Genomic DNA, 23,487 nt, shown 5'->3' with positions numbered 1-23,487 from the left:
AAGTTGTAATTATACTAATAAAGGCATAACATTTCATCGTTAAGTATTTTTATGTAAGAAATAATGCCGTTTTTCCTTTAAATTATAGAATACTACGTTTCCGCCCGCGGCTTCGTCCGCGCAGTCAAAGAAAAACCCGCATAGTTCTCGGTCCCGTGGGATTTCCGGGATTGTGTCATTTTCCCGGGATAAAAAGTAGCCTATGTCCTTTCTCGGGTAACAAAATATCTACATACCAAATTTCATAAAAATTGGTTCAGTAGTTTAGGCGTGATTGAGTAACAGACAGACAGACAGAGTTACTTTCGCATTTATAATATTAGTATGGATTTACAAGTATTACGAGTGTCACCATAGAAATCTAAATAACAACGAATGTCACAGTCGACTGTTCGTATTATCACGTTTAACACAAATTTCAACTTTATTTGTATGTGTTTAGGTTCAAAGTTATTTCTATTGTAAATTGACGCCCTCTGTTGTAGAAAAGCCGAATTTGTCCGTATTGGAGCAAAAAGAAACAAAACATTTCATGTACCTAGGGATGTTATTCTAAAATAAACCGTAAAATCGTGTGTTAGGATACATAATATTTAAAAGCTGAATTTAATATTTAAGTTAGTTTTCACTAAGATTAAGTTGTCCAATAAAAGGCATAGTTTAATTATGTGTACTGTTTAGCGTATTTTAGTGTATTTGTTTAATTTGTTTAAATGTGTTGATTTTGGCGACAGTGGTTTTCATACTAATTACGACATTATAGCAGTTCTAGTGTCCTATTATTTAGATTTCTATGGTTATTAATTATTATATTTACTAATACAATGAGCTGAAAATAGGAAAATTTTAATGTTGTTGTAAGGAATACAAAAGTATCAGACGTGATACATATATATTTATGAAAACAAATTATGTTTTAGCAACTGCCTTCTACATCAAAGCCAAATCATAATGATTGGCATCTACTGGATATAATACCCAAGCTATTGGACATGGTAATTTCACCGATTAAAGAGCAGATGATGACTCGACATTGTGGCCAGCCACATGAACACGGAGAGATTCAACAGAATGAGAAACTCACGGAATTTTGTTGCAAGTTTATCGTGCGCATAATAGCTGAGTTAGCTTTCAGTTCAAAGAACATCAAGGTAACTTAAATAATGAGTTAGAAACATCGTTTTTTTGTTTTACAAATAAATATATAAATTATTACTTTAAATTTTTTCCTTTTAATTAACTTAACCCACGACTTTTTTCAATCACCCAGGAAGACACAGATACAGCTTCAATAAAACATCTCATAACCCCGTCGCGTTTTATCCGCGTGAATACCAGCCGCTCTTGGAACACCAGCAGCGGCAGTCCCGATGCCATTTGCTTCACCGTAGACCGTGCCGGTATAATGCTGATCGGAGCGTGCGTTTATGGTGGCCCAGGATCTTTTGATTACACCCTGGAACTTTTACATGACGTGCGGGTAATTGGAGCTAACGAATTTATATTTTTGCTATTCATTTTTCCCTGATTTTCGTTATGATATGTCGCTTCAAAAGAGTTTGAATATAATTTTATGATTGTTTTTTAGTTACGCTCAGGGACTGAGGAAGCGCGAGCGTCGCATTGCTGGATGAGTGTGGAGGTCGTACATGGCACCTTCTCTGCAGGTGACTGTCAACATGATATGGTGCAAATCAAGTTCGATAAACCCGTACCATTAAAGGTATTTTCAATTTCTATTAACTTGTTTTACGATACAGATTTAAAGTAAATTTGTTATTAACGAAAGACTTATGTACTGAGATTGTAATGTTTTCATTATAGGAAGACTTACGATACGCACTGAGACTTTGCAATAACGGAGGCAGAACGGCCAATGGCGACAGTGGTTTGGCGTCAGTAAAGGGACCTGACGGTACCACATTCCAGTTTTCATCCTGCTCTCTCAGTTTTAATGGTACCACTTTGGTGAGAGGCCAATTACCATGCCTCATATATTATGGGTAAGTTCCGTGATTTGCTTTTTTTTGAAATGCGTTAAAGTATTACAATTTACAGGTATAAAATATTACTAATATTTTTATGCTTTTAGTACAACAAAACCATTGAATTGTACCGACAATCCGGACACATTGATGGCTGCGCTTCGTGCGATAACTTTGAGAGTTGCCTCTATGGTGATAGACCGGGGCGCAGAACTGTTTTGTGCACTCCGAAATGAGCTGACAACAGAAGATCTGAAAAGAAATGCATCTGTATTGCAAGAGTCACCAGTTCTTAATACCTTGATGCCTTATGTATTGGCTAGCCTCGAAGGATTAGATGACTCAAAGGTGAAAATTCAACAAAGCATACCATTTTTACTGTACCCACAGAAATACATAATATATTTTATTCTTTTTTTTATTTTAAGACAATTTTGTCAAGTATTATGTTTCCTTTCAGAGTGTGATACATCTTCTCGAAATTATACACAAATTACTTCCACACGTATCTGCAATGAATTTGCTTATACCAATTTCGGAAGAGATAAACACCACTACTACAACGCAATATATCACTCGGATCGAAAGTGACCATCCCTATAAACAGGCCACTGTATCTAACATGAGGTAAAAATAAACAGAAAAAAATATTGAAACAGGAAATAAATAATAATGCTTTTCTTAATCGTTGTTTAATTTGTTTGATTGATATCGATCATATTCTAATCGCATCCTTTTCAGAGTGCTATTCCCGCCGCAAGTATCGTGGATCGTTCTAGACATGGATGCGCGAAGTATAACCGCGCAACAGGAAGACAATCTGACGATCTATGCGGTGGCGGGGTCGCCGCGGCACAGATGCCACTGCTCGAGCGACTTCCGAGCGTCAGATCCACCATTCCGTAAGGTATATAAGGTAGTGCATCGTCCATCATCCACGCATTTGTATATTTTCCAACACTCACTTTCATTCACTCTTCATACACAAACAAACGGGAGATTACGTGAGTAAAGTATCTTTGGAATGATTTGAATTTTGACATTATTCAAATTAGGACCTGCTTGACACCTACCTACTATTTTTATTATTGGATATACCTTCTCCATTAATATTTAATATTTCACCTAAATTTTTATTCTGTATATATTTTAACCTCATATCCTTTTAAGTATTAGAATATTTTAGCATAATTATTACTATTTCAGCATATTATAACTAGTATTTCCGCATTATCTTTATTATAGTTATTATAGTGTACATTTATGTAATTTATAATTAAATAGAGTATAGTTAAGTAGGTAAGTACTATATTTTCAGACTCTATACTATAAAACAAAGAGCAAGGAATGGGATTTAGAGTATTAGACCGGGAGATACTGACACAAAATTTCGAGTCATTTGTAACAGGATGGCGGTTCTACAGGGGCCTTAGTACGCAATGACAAAATGAAAAACGATGGCGTGAACGCTGGTACCGGCGGCTTAGTCGCGTGGGCGTTAGTCGAACTCGTCGGAAAATAGCGAAAGTCAAACGATTTGTAACAGTATGGCACTTATTTTTCCTGTAAGTTTGAGGATCAACAAATATAAATACAAAATTTCAAAGATCTAAGTGTTGGAAATCTTCACTTATATAAATTAATAATAAATTAAGTTTTCAAGTATGACAGCACTTTTTCCCCCTACTAGAAGTATGGCAAATATAATAATGGTCACATTTTATCAAATACTCTCCAAAAATCCAAATGCAATACTGGTACAAAAAGTTTGGCGAAATAAAATTTTTTTGCAGATTTTCGGCGGTATGGCGACCATTTGGAATCGTCCGAAAAGTATGGCATGGCGATTTTCGTAAATGGCTGCACGACGATAGTTACCTGTGCAAAAATTAGCCTGGTACAAATGGTTGAATGATTGTTTTATTTAAATCAACACATTCGCGTCGGTATGGCGGGCTGTAAGTCACACCGGAAAAGTATGTCATGACACTACCGCCTACTACTTTTTTATGGGCTATCGGTAAATTCTAAAATTTTTGTGTTACAAATCGTTTGACTTTCGCTATTTTTCCGACGAGTTCGACAAACGCCCACGCGACTAAGCCACCGGTACCAGCGTTCACACCATCATTTTTCTTTTTGTCATTGCGTACTAAGACCCCTGTAGAACCGCCATCCTTGTTACAAATGACTCGAAATTTTGTGTCAGTATCTCCCGGTCTATATGTATATACATAGTAATCACAAAATAAAAGGCTAGTTTTGGCAGTTCATGCCATAGAAATCTAAATAACAAGACACATAGAAGTGCTATAATGTCATAATTCGTAAGAAAACCGCTGTCGCCAAAATCAACACATTTAAACCGATAGCTAAACAATACACACAAGTAAACTATGCCTTTTATTGGACAACTTGATTTTAGTGAAAACTAACTTAAATATTAAATTAAGCTTTTTAATATGTATCCTAACGCACGAATTTACGGTTTATTTTAGAATAACATCCCTAAGTATATAAGACGTTTTGTTTCTTTTTGCTCCAATAAGGTTGAAACTGTGTCATTCATTGTTATTTCGATTACTATGGTGACACTCGTAATACTTGTAAATATCCTATAATTTTAAGGAAAAACGGCATTATATATGAAATATTATTCCTTTATTAGAATAATTACAACTTGTGGAAGAATTTCCGCAATGGGAAATGCTGAAACACACCATGTTTACACACATACGTCTCCATAGCAACTGAACTGTGACGAACACACTGGTGATGTGAAAGTCACCTGAGTGGCGACAAGGTCACGCACGCTTACGACTTCTAGTGTCTTGTTATTTAGATTTCTATGGTTCATGCCCATGAAGTTCTCTATTTTTTACCAATCGAAATGTTCTGAAGATATTTTTACATTTTTCAATGACAGGTACCGCTCACTCGGCGAATTGTTGTACATGATGATTTGATCATGTAAACTTGAATCGATTTATCTAGAGTATGGAGTAACGAGTCATAATATGTTTAGGTTACATTACTATACGCGAAATCAAATGTCAAAACGAATTAAAACGGGCCTTTTATCTTGTGATGGGTATAGACATAGAAAGATGATGTGATGATAGATATTAGTCTGCTAGGCATTTAGTCACTTTTATATTGGTACTATTAATTATTATGTTGTATATTCCATATTTAACAATCCTTCTCATAAGAAAACTTTTTCAATTTGTATCACAAAAAAAAATACAAAATTTTCAACAGCTCAAAAAAGTATACTTGTTGTTTGTTTGTTCTTATTTAAAAAACGTATGGGTTAAAGTATAGGCTATGGATAAAATTACAATAGTATACTTATTTATTATTATAGTATAAGATTACGGTATAGTGGCAAGCAGGACCTAAGCTTTCTAGTACCGCTTGAACTTAACTACGCTTGGATGAAACTTAGGCTTTCAACAACACGGTTACGCGTTTGGCTTATGAACACAATATCGCGTTTCGGTTTCTGCTTGGGTTTGAGCTTGAAAATTAGAAATAAATTAATTATTTAGACGGTTTTCGGGTTTCGACGTGTGTCGTGTGTCGCGTGGCTTCGCATGAGATAATTTTCAACTTACAGACTTTTACAATATCTTTTCTATACTTCTTCTTAATAATTTATTTAAAGTGACGGTTGTAAATAGACATTAACTCGGGAGTTATTGCAGAGGTTAATCCAGTTAACATCGGATACGGGTGACGTAGAGGAGCTTGACGAGGGATGCTTTGAAGCACCGTGCATGCAATACAATTGTACTTATGTGAGCGTTACGCCTAGACTTTCCAACACGTAAGTACCAACAAAGTCCTCATTTTTAATCATGAATTACCGATAAAATGTTACGCAATTCTTAAGACTTTGATACGATTTCATGTATTAATCATATTTTGTTTTGATAGGTCTGCTGATTGGCCTCACAAGGGACTATTGGTTCCCGGGAACGAAGTTATATTTTCACTGGAGACTGCTTCAGATTATTTGAATGAGTACAAGAATGATGAAGAGTAAGCATTATTTCTTTTTTATAAAAACACATTTTAATCTTGCAGTGGTCATAATATATTCTATTAGGGAACTTTGATATAAAAAAAAGCGCAACATTTTCTTATATGTAAGTTACAATTGTGGTTACAATTATCTAAGGGACGATGAATTATTAAATATTCTTTATCATAAGTAAAAGATTCGATAATTTTGTTAACGAGTTAAATTTTTGGTATATATGTATATTAAAAACATTTCAACCAACAGGGCCGATGAAAGCAGATACGGATTCCGCTGCTTATGCTCGGGATACGAAGACCGTCCTCTGACTTCTCAGCGCCAAGGCCTGGTGAACTTAGAGATGGAGCTGGTGTACGCTGGATCGGCTTGTGCTGCTCGCCTCCTGGCTCCAGATATCGATATCTCACCCCTGAGTTACTGTAAGTATAGCTCTTTAACTGGGAGAACCTTTTTTTACCAGGGTTTGCTAACAGTGGAGATGGAACTGCGGCGTGTGCTGATCCCCTTTTTTCTCCTGATATAACCCCTGACTGTAAGTATAGGTCTTTACCTGCGGCTACGTTTTACCAGGGCTTGGTAACAGTGGAGATGGCACTGGGATACGCTGTAGCAGTGTGTGATGATCCCCTTTTTTCTCCTTATATCGGTATACACGTGTTTCTTACCATTGAGTTACTGTAAGTGTAGGTCTTTGTCGGGGATTTTGTCTGGCATCATTAGATCCTAGTATAATTGGAGATGGAACTAGGTGAACAACGGATACATTGTGGCGGCGTGTGAACTGTGATGCTAATCTTCTGGATCAAGATATTAAGTATAGGAATTTGCCTGCGGCTTCGTATTCACTGTTCTATGCAAAAATATAACAATTTGGCTGGGGAATTACGACAGAAGAAGAGTATGGAAAATATTGATTGATGTATTAAATATTGAATTCAATTCGTTGTTAAAGTTAAATGTAATTATTGTGTACTTATTACCTAATCTAGTTATCAAATGAGAAGTGAGTTAAATATATAGGTATTAATCATAACATTGTAACGAAGGAGATTTAGAAGCATCAGCAAGTCACTACTCTTTTGATGTTAAGTATCGAAGCAAGTAAAATAGGAACAGTTTCTTTACAGAACCAAGAGACTAGAAAAAAATCTAACGTCTAATTCCATTTCGTCTTAATCCTCGGCGACGTAAAAAAATGTTAAATCTATTAATTCTTAACTTAAGTCTATTAATTCTTAAGGATATTCAATTAGTTACTACTGCCGTGAGATATTTTCTCTCGGTAACTGTTTTCGTTCTGCTTATGTTTACTGAATCACGTTCGTGTGACTAACAAAATGTGCAATAAATTTTTTCAATCGATTAATAAATTCCATGTGTTCTTTAAACTTTCATAAATTAATAATGACGAACGCTCGCGTGTTTCATTAGATCTCGTATTTCCTTTGCTCGATTGATCGTTATTAGTATTGGCAATCATCCAATAAATTTTAATGTAGACTGAAGTACCTTTTGCAAACAACACACCTATTCTGCAGTATTATGAAAGTATATTAATAATTTTCTAGGTCACTCGTATAACAGTGAGGCGGCGTAACAGCTAGCTAATATTTACTCTCGATTCATCATTATGATGCACCGCGGCGTGTCGTGAGCTGAATACTTACGTGCAGGTGTTGGGATCCATTGTAATCTTATTGCGACTTGATTCGAATTTGAAGCATTGTCACTTTCGAACGTGCTTCCTGGATTCGTTACGCGAATTTAATTGATTGAGGTTTATAAAAAAAGCGATTGATTAGGAGAGTCGTAATTGTCCTGAGTATAATAATAAACCACACATAACAGCCCATAACAATAGCTATTAAAATGAAAGTATATTGTATGTGTTAATATGTATATTATGTCTGTATGAGGAACGGATTGAATTAATTTCATATTGAAATTGTACACGTCTATGAAAGTGAAATTTATCTACTTACATATTACAACTCAAGCGGAGCCGCGGGCTAAAGCTAGTAATGAAATAACATAAATAAATAGGTTGATTAAGTTTTTATGAACATACAAATCTATTCATCATTTCGACATGGTATTAATCATATCAGTTGTTGGTTCATTATTATAACATGACATAGATTTGAGATCAGATTTTTAATGCGGTGCATTTACATCAAACGAACATAGAGCTAAAGCTAGAGTAAGAGCAATTTTTCGTGATCTTGATAAACGAAAACTCGTATTCAGTGTTGTTCAGTATTAAAACATTGCATAGAATATTTTCGAACGCACTAAAAACAACGAAAGAATTATGCTCTACGCTTGTTTACACTAAAAGAGTTTGACATAGTGGGGTTAGAATGAGCATTCGCTTGATGTAAATTCACCGTAACGTGTACATAAAAAAGCGTTTTATATAGTTTCTCCTGTTTCCAATGTTTCTTTTCCTTGTCCCCAAGTGACGGTAGTGGAGCTCCAAATGCTGGCTACAAACGGTGCGACTCCGAGCGGGGACGAAAGCGATGAAAGCGAGGCCATGTTCCTGTACCGTGGCCTGGACCTGCCTTCTCCGCCCAGCGTGCACAATGTGTTGGATGGCCAACCTCTACTACGGTGAGTATTAATTATATATTTACAGGACATGTATGTAATGAACGAATTGCAAGCAATAGCCGCGTCTTCGAAGCTTTCTGGAACAATGTGGATTTAGTTTGTAAGATTCCGACATAATCCACGGCTCCCTGCCCGGGATTGTGGGTATCTATGCAAGATTTTCTACAAAACGGATGTGTATGTAGTGAAAAAAAAAATCGACAATTTAAAGCATCATTTCAGAGCATCAACGACGACTACAATCGACGAAACTGTAACATCAAATTAGCTACAAATATAATAAGAGTATGAAAACTCTAGCACATTAGTGTAACGATAAGATTAATAATGTTTTGTATTTGAGTCGGTGAATTGTCTTCAATTCACCTTTTTTTTTATTTACGCTACTAATACCTAGGCACTTTCGCTAAAGTTTTATGTGAATATACCTAGTGACCTTCATATCTAGTGTTCAGCAGAAAATTATGTACAAAGGTAATGTATGAAAATGCTAAGAACAATTTATGTATGGGCGATAATTCGCTTTGAAATTTGTTGCTTAAAGGTTAACAATACAACTTTGGTAAGTATGGAAATCTGAATAAAAGTTTACGCAATGCAAATGTTTTAAATAAATTAATGTGTATTGTTTTGCCCATATGTGTGTTGAATGAGAAATGTTGGTTTAAAAAGGAAAATATAGCAACGACTATCTCTCAATGAATTGATACAGTATATTAGATATGTAGTATAAGTAATGTTAGTAATATAAGACTAACATAATATCTAATAAGTGCATGCCTTGTGAAGTGTCCGATAGCATTTGCTATCTGCATCTGTATACATCAACACATTTATACAAAGTGTGAAATAGAGATAGCCAACATTATCATATACAGAAACAAATTGTATTCTACAAATTATGAGTATATACGAAAGAAAATCATTATCTTCTGTTATTGGGAATGTAGATCCAATGTTAAAGAATATACATAAGTATGCTGTATGAATTATTTCGCAGCGCAAGCAAATAAAAGCAGTATACTCTTAAAATATAATGTAAATTGATTACAGGTAAGAGTAAAATGATAAAGAATAAATAAAGTATTAGGTCGTAAACTATAAAAACGCAAACGTTCTGTATCCTGCGTTCTCCAGGGAAATTCAGTGCTTCATAAAGCGTCAAACAACATTGTAGAAACATTGAATTTAATTCATTTCGCTGGTGCATGTCCTCTAAATGAATAATAGAAAAGCAGTAACATTGTTCGCAATTCATTCCTTTGCAATTCGCAAGCAAATGTGTTACAAATCTTATAATATTCTTTTTAATAACATTTAGTTCAACAATTATATTTGAACAACATATTACATTAAATGTATTATCTTAATGATTAGCTTATTTTAACGCTTTTATTAAGTATAAAAAAATATGTTAGTTTGTTAGTAAATAAAACGCACAGGTCCCATCATCATTTTATTTTCTTATGAGACATTACTTCTTTAAACATATTGTCTTTTGTTGGGTACGTAATTTTCTAATATTCTATTTTAGTATAAATACGTACTCCACTTTAATGCACTTCAAAATTCTCTACACCATCGCTCTACACTTTAATGTGCTAAATTAAAGAAATAGTCATATTCTACACCTTTGTACTTATTTATTACGTTCAACTAATATTATTATTTAGAATCTAAACATAAACGAATAAATTTAATCTAATGTATGTATATAATACTGTTCAGAATTAATGTTATACTTGGCACTCTGTAGTTTGACAAAAACTTTGAGGTAGAACGATGATTTTTTTCTATCGGAATGTTTAAAATTACAATTAAGTTTTCCAAATACATATATTCAAAGCATACACATATTTTTTTATGATTATAAGTCTGTGGTTAAAAGCTCAGCTCTTTCAACGATAACATGAAATTCTGTTTCTCTATACGTTTTACCATCGGGCAATACAATTTGTAGCTTCTTCTTCTTTTCATTATCTCTCTTGACTATAAAAAATATTGCAATAGCGGAGGCCAACAGTACAACAAGGATACCAACTAATACGAATATCCAAAAGTTTTGCTTGAAACGTCCGCATCGGATGCTGACGAATGTAGGCAAGGATATAAAGTATCCCTCGAGATCATACCAGCAGTTTATAATGCTACCTTGTGTGTTGTAAACTTCGCGCCACTCCTCTGCGAGCTCACAAGTGCACGTTGCGTTTAAATTCAGGCCATCAACGCGCAATGTAAGTGTCGTGTGGTTGAACAGCAAAGAAGACGGCGACAAGTTTGTAATAGTGTTGTTGTCGATTAATAATTCCTGACGTGCCATCACTGCAAACGTTTCACTGTCTACGGTTAAACCTAAGAAAGCGCCTTTTCTCAATGTGGACACCGTATTATTCCTAAAAGTTATCGGCCCTCTGGATACCATATGGAAACCGTCGCCCTCTATTAAATCTATCACGTTATTTTCTATTATAATTCTCTTTGGTGAATGGACGAGAAACGTCCAACTGGACAAATATTTAATATTTACTCCATCTAATCGAAATAAATTAGTTACTTCTACATCTGATAAAAATCTACTCGGTAACGCATGCATTGTTCCACCACGGATAATAAAATTAGACGTAGTGAATTTTTTAAAAGTCTGTATGTCTATATTATTAAATACATTATTTTTAAGTTCAATATTTTTAACACCAACGAGACTAGAGAATGCGAAAGGTCTTAGATTGTCTATTCGGCTGTCACTAATGAGCACTTCGTTTACTCTCCCTTGAATGGCATGTGACGCTATTTCACTTATTGTACTATTTTGAATGGTGATTCTGATACCGGGATTCATTTCACTATCCCTACTAAAAGGAGACCAATTCAAAGCACGTTCACTTATCACTATGTGACCGACGTTCCTTAATTCAACGCTCCTGAGTTGAATAAGATTTCGAACGGTATCTTGAAGAAATATAACACTCGCACAGCCATCTACGACGATGCCGGTCGCCATTGCTGGTACTCTGTATGCGCCGTCAGGCCTCAGAGTTACCTCCTGCAATGTGGAATACAGTTTTTAGATAAACAGTTTTGATATACGTATATTAAAATGTGCATAATAGACTAGAGTAGATAATTTTTGAAACAAAAAAAAATCGCAGTCGGATTAAACCCATAAGAAAAGGAGGGGAATATGATAAAAATGTAAGGAAAAATAAATTACGGTCAATCCGAGTTCGGGAAGTGGGAGGGGGGAGCTTTTAAGAGAAAAAAATGGTCTCTCTCGATTTCCGACAAAACTACAAGTCCTACGGAAAAAAGTTTAATGGCAAAGTTGTAGGTAATAAAAGGATCTACAACTTTTGCATTAACAATTTTTTCACATAACCTCAAAACTTAGGTGAAAAATTCAAATAACCAAGTTTTTGGTTTTTTATTTTTATCTACTTCAAAATTTATTGTTTTTCTACCAAATTTGGTGAAAACTTACTTTATTATGTCCCAAACACAGTGTAATTTATTTGATTGAAAATATTTATTTTTTCGCCTTATTTTGAATTAATACCAAAAAAACAACCTAATTTTCAATCGAAAAGTCACCCGTCAAAATATCAGCTTTTTTCAAAAACTTGGGGTGCCTTTTATTCATTGAAATCTCTACTTTCATATGGTGTAAAAAAAAATAAACACCACCATAGTAAATGTTCTCAGGAAATGCATACAAATAGTGTGAAAATTAGCTTTTACTAAATCAGGCACACTTCTCGAACTACCTGAAATGTTTTTATCGACATCAATGTGCTTTTGAATATGCTGTAAAATATTAAACTTAGAACAGATAATTATTTTTCTTTTGAAATATTACCGAAAAGCCGATACAAGAGAAGATATAGAGTTCGAGAAGTGTGCCTGATTTAGTAAAAGCTCATTATCACACTGTTTGTATGCATTTCCTGAGAACATTTACTATAGTGGTGTTTATTTTTTTTTACACCATATGAAAGTAGAGATTTCAATGAATAAAAGGCACCCCCAGTTTTTGAAAAAAGCTGATATTTTGACGGGTGACTTTTCGATTGAAAATTAGGTTGTTTTTTTGGTATTAATTCAAAATAAGGCGAAAAAATAAATATTTTCAATCAAATAAATTACAGTGTATTTGGGACATAATAAAGTAAGTTTCCACCAAATTTCGTAGAAAAACAATAAATTTTGAAGTAGATAAAAATAAAAGACCAAAAACTTGGTTTTTTGAATTTTTCACCTAAATTTTGAGGTTATGTGAAAAAATAGTTAATACAAAAGTTGTAGAACTTTTAATTACCTACAACTTTGTCATCGAACTTTTTTCTGTAGGACTTGTAGTTTTGTCGGAAATCGAGAGAAACCATTTATTTCTCTTTAAAGCTCCCCCCTCCCACTTCCCGAACTCGGATTGACCGTAATTTATTTTTCCTTTTATTTTCATCATATTCCCCTTCTTTTCTAATGGGTTTCATCCGACTGCGATTTTTTTTATCTTTTCATTATTTTTAAAGGCTTCTACCCCAGTCTATAAAGTAAAATGATATACATACTTTGGAGTCATTTGTGCAGCTACATATGACCCTCGTGAATGAGTCACAACGGCACGCTGCATCTTCGCAAATGGTGGGTGTGATGGTCTGTCCATTTGCCAAGCTTTGCGCATGCAGCGCCAACAGAATATGCCACCAGCTCAACCAACGCATGCTCACCGAATCATGTCACCATCGCAAATGTTGGTCCTTCCTGAAACAGTATTATGATGATTACACAAATTAATCAAACATGGCGCATGAATATAAATAACGACGGGAATACATATTATTGCCTGTAAAACACTTTACATTTTCAGGATTAAGGTATTTAACAGTCTAACGACAATTCACTAGAATAAAAAGACAAAACACTCACTAGAATAGTTTCCTTATGAAATAATTTGAATACGGCGTCATAGAGTCGATTGCGCTCTGTACAAGTAGGTATATGAATGTGAGTCAACTAGGTATCGTTATCGGGCTGTTATCAGATATGCGGTGCGGTTAACGAATGGTGCTAAAGAAACATTTGTGTGATTTTAGCAAGGCTATCGGTGTGGAGATAGCGTAGGGTTCATAACACATTTAAAAATAAGCAATTAAATTTTACAAAAGGTTCATAAAAAACGTGTATAGGTGAGATAAGCCTATGATAAGAGTTCATTTTAAAAATAATAACAACATAAAATAAACATTGTTCTCTAGCAACCCTCGTTACTCGTACTCGTAGCTATCGTTCGAGGATGTATCTCAGTAAGAGGAGTTTATCCCTAACCCGTCTGCTAGCTATGCTAATTATTACCCGTGGCTCAAGTTATTTTCGCATTTTGAAGATGTTATTGGATTTATGTTTGCACACCGAGAGATTTCAGTCGCGGAATTCGCATTATCGTCTATTTTTACATTGCGATATTTATATTTAAATCGATGGCACATAACTACAAAGAGAATTAAATAAAAGAGAGTTAATTAAACAGGACTAGTTATCATTGTTGTATTAACCTTAGGGTAATAATCGTGCACAATTATTATAATGTTATTATACGCGTGTTATTTATCAACATACGAGTCTAAATTGCGTAGTATTTATTACAAAGGGCATCGCGGCTGCAGAATTATATAAGTAGGTAAAAGTTATATTCGTTTCAAATAACAAAGTTACATTATTTAATGTCACATTGCATTTACAATAGAGTCTTTAACCTATGTTCAATAATACTAAAGCCTTTTAAATGCAAGCAAAGTGTTTATCGTCCGTAATTTGACCCAGCGTGTTGTGTGGTGAAATATTATATTATGATGATGAAGAAAACAAGAGCCTGACTCTTGATTTCTTTGAATGTAATCATAATATAGTATGTATTATAGCATGTTTTCATTGAATGATTAAAACGTTATTATTTCGGTTTGAAAATTCAATCCATATGTCTAGGAAACGGTTCGTGCCTATTTTCTATAAAAAAAAAACTTTGAACAATAATCAAAAAATAATTTATTATTGTATTCGCCAAGGTTACCGTAGTTGGCGAATAAAGTATTCTTATACTTCACGATCTTTAAGTATTTATTGCCACTATTAGCGTATTATGTTAGATGTTGAAGGTAACAATACAAGAGCGATTACATCATACTATGAAGTAAACTCTATTTCCAGTTAATAAGGTCACCTTTAGCTATGTTTATAAAACTATTCCGATGTTTGTGTATGAATATGATTGACATGAAAATAAATAAACAGGCATAAGGTTCGCTGATATATTTGGAAATGATATTTAACGAAATAGCTGCTGCAATTACATTTCAATCAAAGGACATCGGCCACTGCCCATACATACCAAGACCTGACTATGAAATGTCGCGACCATGATTAATATAGGGCTTAAATGGTTCGCCTAACCACCCTTAGCAATCCCACATTGCAAATATATTATTTGAAAGTGGTGGAGCTTAGAATTTTTACATAATTTGCCATTTTTGAGGTTATGGCTACGTATATAATGAATATGGTTTAGAGTTATACCTACAGCCATAACTAAATTCTAAGGGTGGACGATGTAGCCTATGTTATTTATTTGATTGATATATAAGCCAATACAACAAAAATAATAAACAAAATCATGTTTTTCAGCTACGCGTCAGTCATGTCATGTGTCATCTAACCTTTGTGACTTGTGTCTATTATGCCGGTAAAAAATACGTTTCGTTTTACATATTTTAGGTATATTATTAAATGTATTTATGGCAAAAAATATTTTTTAAATCTATAAATTATATCTTTCTTACTGTTTTTGCTATTAAATATGATAGGTGAAATAAAACAAAGAAATATATATTATTATTCTAGTATTCTTTTAAACATAATCGCTAATTAACTCCCGCTGCGCTGTGAAAACGAAACGCATGACACAGGTAAAAATGAAAGACGTTTGGATGCGTTCAAACAATGTTATGAATTTGAGTTTATTTATTAATAATAATACATAACATTTTCCCGGCCCGAAAAAAATAAGTTAGACCCCGTTAGTAAAAGCACGCATAAATTACTATTTTTTGATACACCGATGATTAATGTTCGCATTCAGGTCATATGTGGCCATCCTCCTTTATCTAAACAAGAAATATGTACCTATTTGTTGAAATTGGTGAAAACTGAAAGATATAATAATACAAAACCTCTAGAAAATATCATTTGTGTTGATTCTTGCAATTCGCCGCAAATGTGTGAAATCAATTACGCCTTCATAATTTAAGTGCGATTATGTAGATAAAATATTCATTAAATATAAAAACAATTAAAGCGCTTTGAAAACAATTTTAAAAGTAGTCAAAAGGTGTGAGAACAAGTTAATAGGACGGAAAGAAAACCCGTTTTTTGCAGTTACGAACCATTGTTACATAGAATAATATTAGTTTCACGGAAGAGATTACAAATTTAAGCTTTATCATCTTTATCATTCACTAGAACTAGATCCAACTCATATTTGATCTCAGAAAAATGTTCTATTGAATCAATTAAAAATAAAGAGAATAGGTACTCGATTATGTAAATGAAAACTATGGAATAGTAAAGTTACAATAAAATGCGGAACGTATTCGTCGAAGCACGTACTCTTAGGTTCAATTGCGAACAATAATAGGGCTGCTTGGTGCTTAAGAGAATTTTCATGCGAAATCGTATTCGTTTAATGTTAATCGTATTATTTACTGAAGGTAATAATTTTTCATATGAATAACTATAAGTATATCAAAGAAAACAATTGTAAACGTTTTACCTATATTTTACAATTTTGGATTACATCTGGTCGATGCAGGATATTATCTGGCATGTGTGTTTTATTACAATTTTATTAACACGAACATCCGTTTAAATGGATTATTTGTCAATATAATGAATTCTTTGAAAATAAAAGTTGAGCAATCGATTCAAAAGATATAAGTACCAAAATGCTTAAGGCATAGTGTGTGATACCTTTTTAATATACATATTATGTTACAAGCACAAGCATTCGTAATTAATGTCTTTTTATATCAAATTGATATCATATGAATTTAAATTAATTTGCGTCCGTTGTTTCGTTTTTACAACTTTGATTTGATAAAGCGTTTACTAGTTTAAAAATTCGAATATTATAAGCAACTGATTTAATTTCTTTGTGAAATTCACAGCGTAAAAGCAATTAAGACTCACTCCAAAACTTTAAAACCGGTTCACGTTGTTTTCACAGAAACGTTGTTGAGGCGAGATTTGTGATATCGTTACAAGGGACTTGACCCTTTTACTTTTTTTTACATATGCATATTATTAAATTTAAAATTTCCAAAAAGATCAGGTTTCCTTTCTCGTATTTAAATGCGATGTGTACTTTCAGACAAACTTAAATTTGATTTGATATGAAATTAGATTTTTCACGAATTCGCTTTCAGTGCTTGGTCATTTCATTTTATAAATACATATATGTATATGTTTATACTACACTCGGTTTATGTGTAGGGTTTGGAATTCGTTTCGTTGATGTACCTATACGAGATCAATGATGACTCAACCGAATCGAGCCTTAGTCAGAACCGAAAAATGTGCCATCGTTTACTTTCAACTACCCTATGTAGGTCTTATTTATTATTCATCGCAATAAAATGATACAATTTTATATCAATGCTAAATATCTATTGACCTGTACTTCACTGAAATTCAATACAACGATTCCTATAAATTTTACCGATACTGATACCTACTTCAAATCGCAGTTGTGCGCAGCAAATCGTGTTTTTCAGATTAAGATTTTTTTTTTTTTTATAGCATTGGAAGGCAAACGAGCAGACGCAATGGCCGATGTTGATGGCAAAGTGCGTCGCCCATAGACGTCCATAACATACGTTATGGGTGTTGCCTACCATAGAGGGGAATGGGATGGGATAAAAACGGTCTTAAGGAGAAAGGTGGAGCTAACCGTGAATTAGGTAGCGGTGTGCTTTTGGCCTTTAAGAAACAAATATGCTTTTTTCTTGAAATAACTCAAGTTGTAGTTCCTCGGAAAGACAGTCGATGGCAGATTATTCCAGATCTTACATGTCCGTGGAAGAAAGCTACGGTTGAAACGCACTGTTGTGCTGCGCCAACCATCCAGGTGGTGAGGATGGTATAGGCTTCTGGTTTAAGATATTAAATTCTATTATTTATCGTATTCCAATAAACTTGTATTTACAAAGGTTCAGTATAACAGGTACATTGCAAAGCATAGGTACATTCTGAACGATTTATGAGATGATTTATCATGATAATTAATTAGATTGTTTTAAATTTAGCAAAGATAGTTTTCATTGTTACTGGCGACCACCAAAGTTTTATTGCATGTAAATATTTGAGTAACAGTAACTTTATCGTCCCGTTGGCCGAGATGTGTCTTTTTGGAATGTTTAATGACCATAAAACGGATAAACCTTTCCAGTTACACTCTGATTCTCTCTATTATTATATTTTTATTCATCGCGCGACAGATTTATACTGAAGCTTATTATAACTAAGCTTATACCAAAATATAAGTTAATTAACTTCCAAAAACTTAAAGCAATTAATATCATTTTTATTCCTCATTGTTTTACAATTTTGCAATAACATTATAAACACTTGTAACATTGAAAATGTAATGTGATGCGAATTTCCGGTGATTTGGTTAGAATTTGTTTAGTCAAGGAAACATTATAATAGAGTACTTGTAGCTATTGTAAATGTTATTCATTGACGTATTCCCGGCCCTGAAATAGCTTTTCTATAGTACCTGCTGGTACCTATGCCTTTTTTTATCCAGTTTCATCTTTATATAAAAACTCACTGAAATTGTGTATATTTTGATGCAGACGATTGACGATCGTCGCGATAATTGAATTAACCGGTAATTCACCACTTCCCGCCTCCAACGTCAGAGTGTAATTCAAATGCAATCCTGGTCAAAGGACTTCATATACCTACTTTTATAGACAGTTTCATAAGTTGAGTTAAAGGGTATGTTGCGAGGAGAAATGTACTTATAAATGAAATATTGTTAGAGCATTGTTTTGGAGCTTTGGTATAAGAACTTGGATTTTATTCACTTCACATAACTTGTACCTATTGTACTTACAATTGCTTATATCAAAGTTAACATATTATTAAATTTTATATTAATATTTACTCACTGTACAAAAAATCAAAACGGCAAAATCTATACAATGTACAAACCAGTTCAAAAGTAATGGAACATTTTTCGATAATAACTACCTACGTATATTAATAAGATATAGCTATAATATAGGTATATATGCAGGTATCATTATGTCAGTGATAATGGATATGCTAATAGTTTGTATGATTTAATCACAATTTACTGAGAGTGTCGTTGTTTACATTGCATCAATTAGTTTTCTAGGTTTTCTCTATATTTGAGTATAGCACAAATAGAGTAATTAGTTCTTGGTCCTACTGTAAAATTAATTTGAAATTTATATGCGGAGCAAAGTTTCTAGTATTTTGTGTTATAAAATATCATATCTGAAATTTAAATAAGCGGTGACTTGATTACTACATGTAGAGAATAGAGATGCCAGGCACCGGCTGCAGCGCGAACGCTGTAGTGAGTTCGATTTACCGTATCGGTACACTCTGATTTAATTTTATGTTTAAACTTTATTAAAACGATAAAATTACATAATAAATTAATATTATGTTTATACAAATATTATTTATATGCTACATGTATTTATTCTATACTTATGAGTGGCTTCTCGAAACTGATGAAGTCAGCCTTAAGTGTCGGAACAAATATTTATACTTACATTGTTTCTTATACATCCCATGTTTATAATAATTGTGATTACTAAAACTACTTCTCAGATTTGGCTTCAAGTTCCCGCTAGATTAGTTATGTTTACTCTACATCCACTCAATGTGTTTGTTGAAACAGTTCACCTTTTATGTTCGGGCATAGGCTATTATGGGTAGTATGACAAAGCAGGTATACTAATATATACCTACTACAGGTATTATATTTCTGTATAAATAGCATAAAGTATATAAGTATATATTTATATTAGAATTTAGAGGAAAATATTTTGTATATATATTGAAAGTTCCGATGTAGAGACTGTGATCAGATTATAGGTGTATAAAAACTTTGGTGCTAACGCATCGTAATCGTGAAACATCACTACTGGTTATGTAAATACATTATACATTATAATATAATATGACGTAAAAATATGTTTATTTTGCATTAGAAGCTATTTATTTAATGTTCTTTTTGATTCAATCTAGAAGGTCGCTTTTATATAAAATATTTTTGCGTAATAATAACGTCGAGGAATGTCCTTGTCGAGAATAAAACGGACAAACGAATTTGTAAATTTTTTTAAAGTACTATTTTTAATTAAGACTTTCATAAATACAATTTGTTATGTTCGCGGAAAAAATTAATCCTAACATTCTTTACAGTGCAATATAGACGTTCTTTGTGGCGTGCATTTGCTTTGGTCTTTTTAGCATTTTTACCTAGGTTATTACTGTGCTTTTAAATATATCAAAGCATAGCGTTGAATTTGTAGAGAGAACGATACTTTACTACAATTTCCAGTTTCCTATAAATAACAATATGAGAATTCTTATGAATACTGAAATTAGTTGTCGCATATTTGTTGTGCACACATGTTATTAAGTTGTTTACACAATATTCTGCTTCAGAGAACTTGGATTAAATAACTTAATCCATACAGAAATAAATTTACAAAGGGACGTATTTTTAAAATAGCTGCTTATTTTCTTAGCAATTATATTTCATGCAACTAGATTCATTTTGCAATTAATTAAATAGATTGTATGTTTATTTTTGTTTGCATTATGTGTTGAGGTGGTCGAGGGGCAAATAGAGCGTTCCACCTGTGTGTGTTTAACTGTAACTAGGCGGCTCTTGGTAATATTTACTCTTTTGAAACACGTGCACCATGCATTGAAGATATATCTCCTCGTTACTGGCGTATTGAGATTTGAGATGATGAGATAAACAGTTTTACAACGCGAGCTTATTTATGTCTCTAAAACCTTGCTATTTGCATGTATTAACGTACTTACGTAGTTTAATTATTTCATTAAGAACTAACAGTAATCGATATATACTCTATAATGATGGTAAAAAAGTGAATTATTTTGGTTTGTTTAAAGTAGTATCTTTCTAACGTAAATTAGGATCCAAATTTGTAACCTTTGATCTTAAAGTAAATAAATAAACTCACCTTGCGTTACGTAATGATAGAGCTATGAATTATTAACTTTTAAGGCCGCGTCATTTGGAAATATTTGGCTACATTATTATAAAATAGAAAAGTGTAGATATTATTATGTGGAAGGTGTATATTGCAATTAAATTGTGATAAATTACGTGTCGCAAAATAATAACGCCTGTCATTGCCGGCAATGTTAGTGCAAGACGTATAATTTACTTCACGCGCACTCGAATTCTCCGTGTTCTAACAAACCTTGAAGCACGATACTAGTATTATATTCTAATATTTTCAAATAGCACGTGTTTAACTCTAGAATGTTGATCTCACGCCAACTTCATCCAGCGACTTGCATATACCGTAAAACAAGGAAATGTAAATAGTAAATACCCACCAAATTCATTGATTTGTTTCGTTGCGATGATTGGACGTCGCAAACATCTTCCACGGAAAACTATTATTTCTCAACACACATGATTTTAATCCAAAAGTTGTGAACGGGGTAGTGTCCACATTAATTACGATCGCATTTACCGGCGTTGCGCGTTTGCGAGTAAATAATATGCACAGAGCAGCACGTTGATCCACACGCGATCTCCTGACGACTGAGTCGTGTTCGTGAGTCGCTCCGGCCGCGGCGGCGCGCGGCTTGCCGAGGTGCGCGCGCGCTCCTATCGGCCTTCACGAGACATGAGCAGGAGGCACTAGATATCATTTAGTTCTTTGACCATTAGTTTGTGATAAACTTATGCAGTTTAATGAATCTTCATCTAGTTCATTAAATACATAAACTGTCAAAATTTCATGTAGAGATAGATTTGTGTAAAATCAAGTAGATCATGATTCGTGACGGGCTGATATAAACTTGTTTCATGATGATGTCATCGCTGTTTGTATTAGAATTTAATCTTAATTTATTGTTACAGGTATCTTTAATGAACTATAGAGAATCCTTACTAAAACATAAATTAAGCTTTTTTCGAAACTCATTAAATATACATTTTAATTCTGAGAATCAGGGTTTTCTGAAGTTTTCTTAGTATCAATCCTTATCAGCAACAATCCAGTATAAATTCCCTATACGATGAAATAAAATTTCCCAAAGGAAATATAAATCTAGCTTTCGTCTCGTTCAAGAAGGTATATACACAATTATTATTATTTTTATTTCTACGTCGTTATTTGGTACTATATACTTTTCCATCATTTATGAGATTTGGATATTCTTTATCCATTTTCGACCTTAATGCGAGAGGCAAAGGAGTTAATTAATTGCAAGTTTGCTCTAACTATATGTCCTTAGTACCTACGTCATGTGATATGGAATTATGGATGATACAGTGCCTCATACCTGTTTGCTCTTATAATCGCAGATTAGTGCATAGTTAATCCTATTTGAGATATATCATTATATGCTTACCTTTCACTTAAAACCACTCTATGTAGAGGTGAAGGTATTAGGTAAATGTTAAGGTAATAAGCTAAAGCTTTACGTATTTAAAGTATTTTGTTTCGACAAAGGGCTTAATTTATGTTCTGTGTCATTGAAGTAAAACCTTATTAATGTGCGGATGTACTGATATTTTTTTCAGTCCTTTTGTAAGTGTTATAAAGGAAAACTACAAAGAGGTATTAATTTATTTTCAATTGTACAAACTGAAGGTATTGAATAATACGATCCGTCCTTCAATTTGGATCATGCATGCGTGCTCCGTTTGATAGGCAGTGCAGACACAGAGCAGGTCCCCGGCAAAGTAATTGCTGCATTGAAGCCCAGTGCACTGTTTCATGGATTTCATCACTAGCATCGTGTAGTGTAAACGCACAGTCCGATCTACACTAATGAATGAATTGATTCGCGTTTGTATACGAGTCTGGTGGTAATGAATAATGATACCATGTGTGACGGTGTTTTTGATTGGTTCACGTTTCAAAGCTTTGTCGTCTTTTCAATATTTTTACAGGTATTGTTCTCATGCTCGGGTTATAAATATTTAGTAAATATTTTATTTTAATACTGTTGGTATTATTATTTAAAAAATCGTGAGAAAATTAATATGTAGTTCTATTAGTTTTCTCTAACAGTTTCTTACAGTGTTTTTTAATAAATATAATCACATTACTAATTAAAATTTAAAAAACCTATTCGGAGATATTGCACTTAATTCCCTATGACTTTATACATATTTATCATAGAGCCAATTCCGACTAAACGCTACCAACTAAGAGCATAGTTTTATTGATATCACCTCTTGAATCTAAAATGCGCTCTCGTACCGATTGAGATTTACAGTGGTATGAACGGCTGGACGTAAGTCACCGGATGCTGTATATTTTCGACGTGACGCGTCGGCCGAATTACATACACACGCTTATTAACGCACTCAAATGCTCGCTGTACTGTCTTACAATATAACTGTACTTGTTTTTTGTCTGCTTAGTGCTCAGTGCTAACTTTTGAATTAATTATGCGTTGCATATCATTGACACTTTGAATGTAACACACACTATTTGCGCTTTGGACAGCGGACACCAAACGAGAGAGACTATA

General features: G+C 33.5%; 2 protein-coding genes across 3 annotated transcripts in view; one reads left to right on the top strand and one right to left on the bottom strand.

The window, feature by feature from the left end:
- The window catches only part of hiw (MYC binding protein highwire), a 72,445-nt gene that overhangs the window by 9,235 nt on the left and 39,723 nt on the right, over positions 1-23,487 (top strand). The window contains exons 24-34 of the mRNA XM_090103489.1: positions 921-1,151; positions 1,271-1,480; positions 1,589-1,723; positions 1,825-2,003; positions 2,093-2,333; positions 2,446-2,612; positions 2,727-2,901; positions 5,693-5,814; positions 5,925-6,029; positions 6,277-6,449; positions 8,490-8,643. Coding sequence (XP_089959615.1) covers positions 921-1,151; positions 1,271-1,480; positions 1,589-1,723; positions 1,825-2,003; positions 2,093-2,333; positions 2,446-2,612; positions 2,727-2,901; positions 5,693-5,814; positions 5,925-6,029; positions 6,277-6,449; positions 8,490-8,643 — 1,892 coding nt within the window. The remainder of the gene's footprint in view (positions 1-920; positions 1,152-1,270; positions 1,481-1,588; positions 1,724-1,824; positions 2,004-2,092; positions 2,334-2,445; positions 2,613-2,726; positions 2,902-5,692; positions 5,815-5,924; positions 6,030-6,276; positions 6,450-8,489; positions 8,644-23,487) is intronic.
- Positions 10,094-21,565, bottom strand: LOC149911153 (uncharacterized). Of its 2 annotated transcripts, none has more exons than XM_090103474.1 (3): positions 21,331-21,565; positions 13,209-13,401; positions 10,094-11,686 (listed from the first exon to the last, which is right to left on the bottom strand). In XM_090103474.1, the coding sequence occupies exons 2-3, from the start codon at positions 13,359-13,361 to the stop codon at positions 10,511-10,513; spliced, it is 1,329 nt and encodes a 442-aa protein (XP_089959600.1). In that variant the 5' UTR covers positions 13,362-13,401; positions 21,331-21,565; the 3' UTR covers positions 10,094-10,510. The 2 variants fall into 2 exon arrangements, with proteins under 2 accessions (XP_089959600.1, XP_089959605.1); XM_090103479.1 differs by lacking the exon at positions 21,331-21,565 and adding an exon at positions 13,567-13,663.

This window comes from Colias eurytheme, chromosome 1, assembly GCF_061535395.1.
Source record: "Colias eurytheme isolate Ceu_HAF_F1 chromosome 1, ilColEury1 Martin Lab GWU primary, whole genome shotgun sequence".
NCBI lineage: Eukaryota > Metazoa > Arthropoda > Insecta > Lepidoptera > Pieridae > Colias > Colias eurytheme.
The sequence above is the reverse complement of the archived record's forward strand: the minus strand, read 5'-3'. Positions and strand labels throughout refer to the sequence as shown.

Coding starts and splice junctions, on each gene's coding strand:
- LOC149911153 (XM_090103474.1), bottom strand. CDS start 13,361: ATGCGTTGGTTGAGCTGGTGGCATATTCTGTTGGCGCTGCATGCGCAA. Junction 11,687..13,208: donor GCTGCACAAATGACTCCAAA/GTATGTATATCA, acceptor TCCACATTGCAG/GAGGTAACTCTGAGGCCTGA.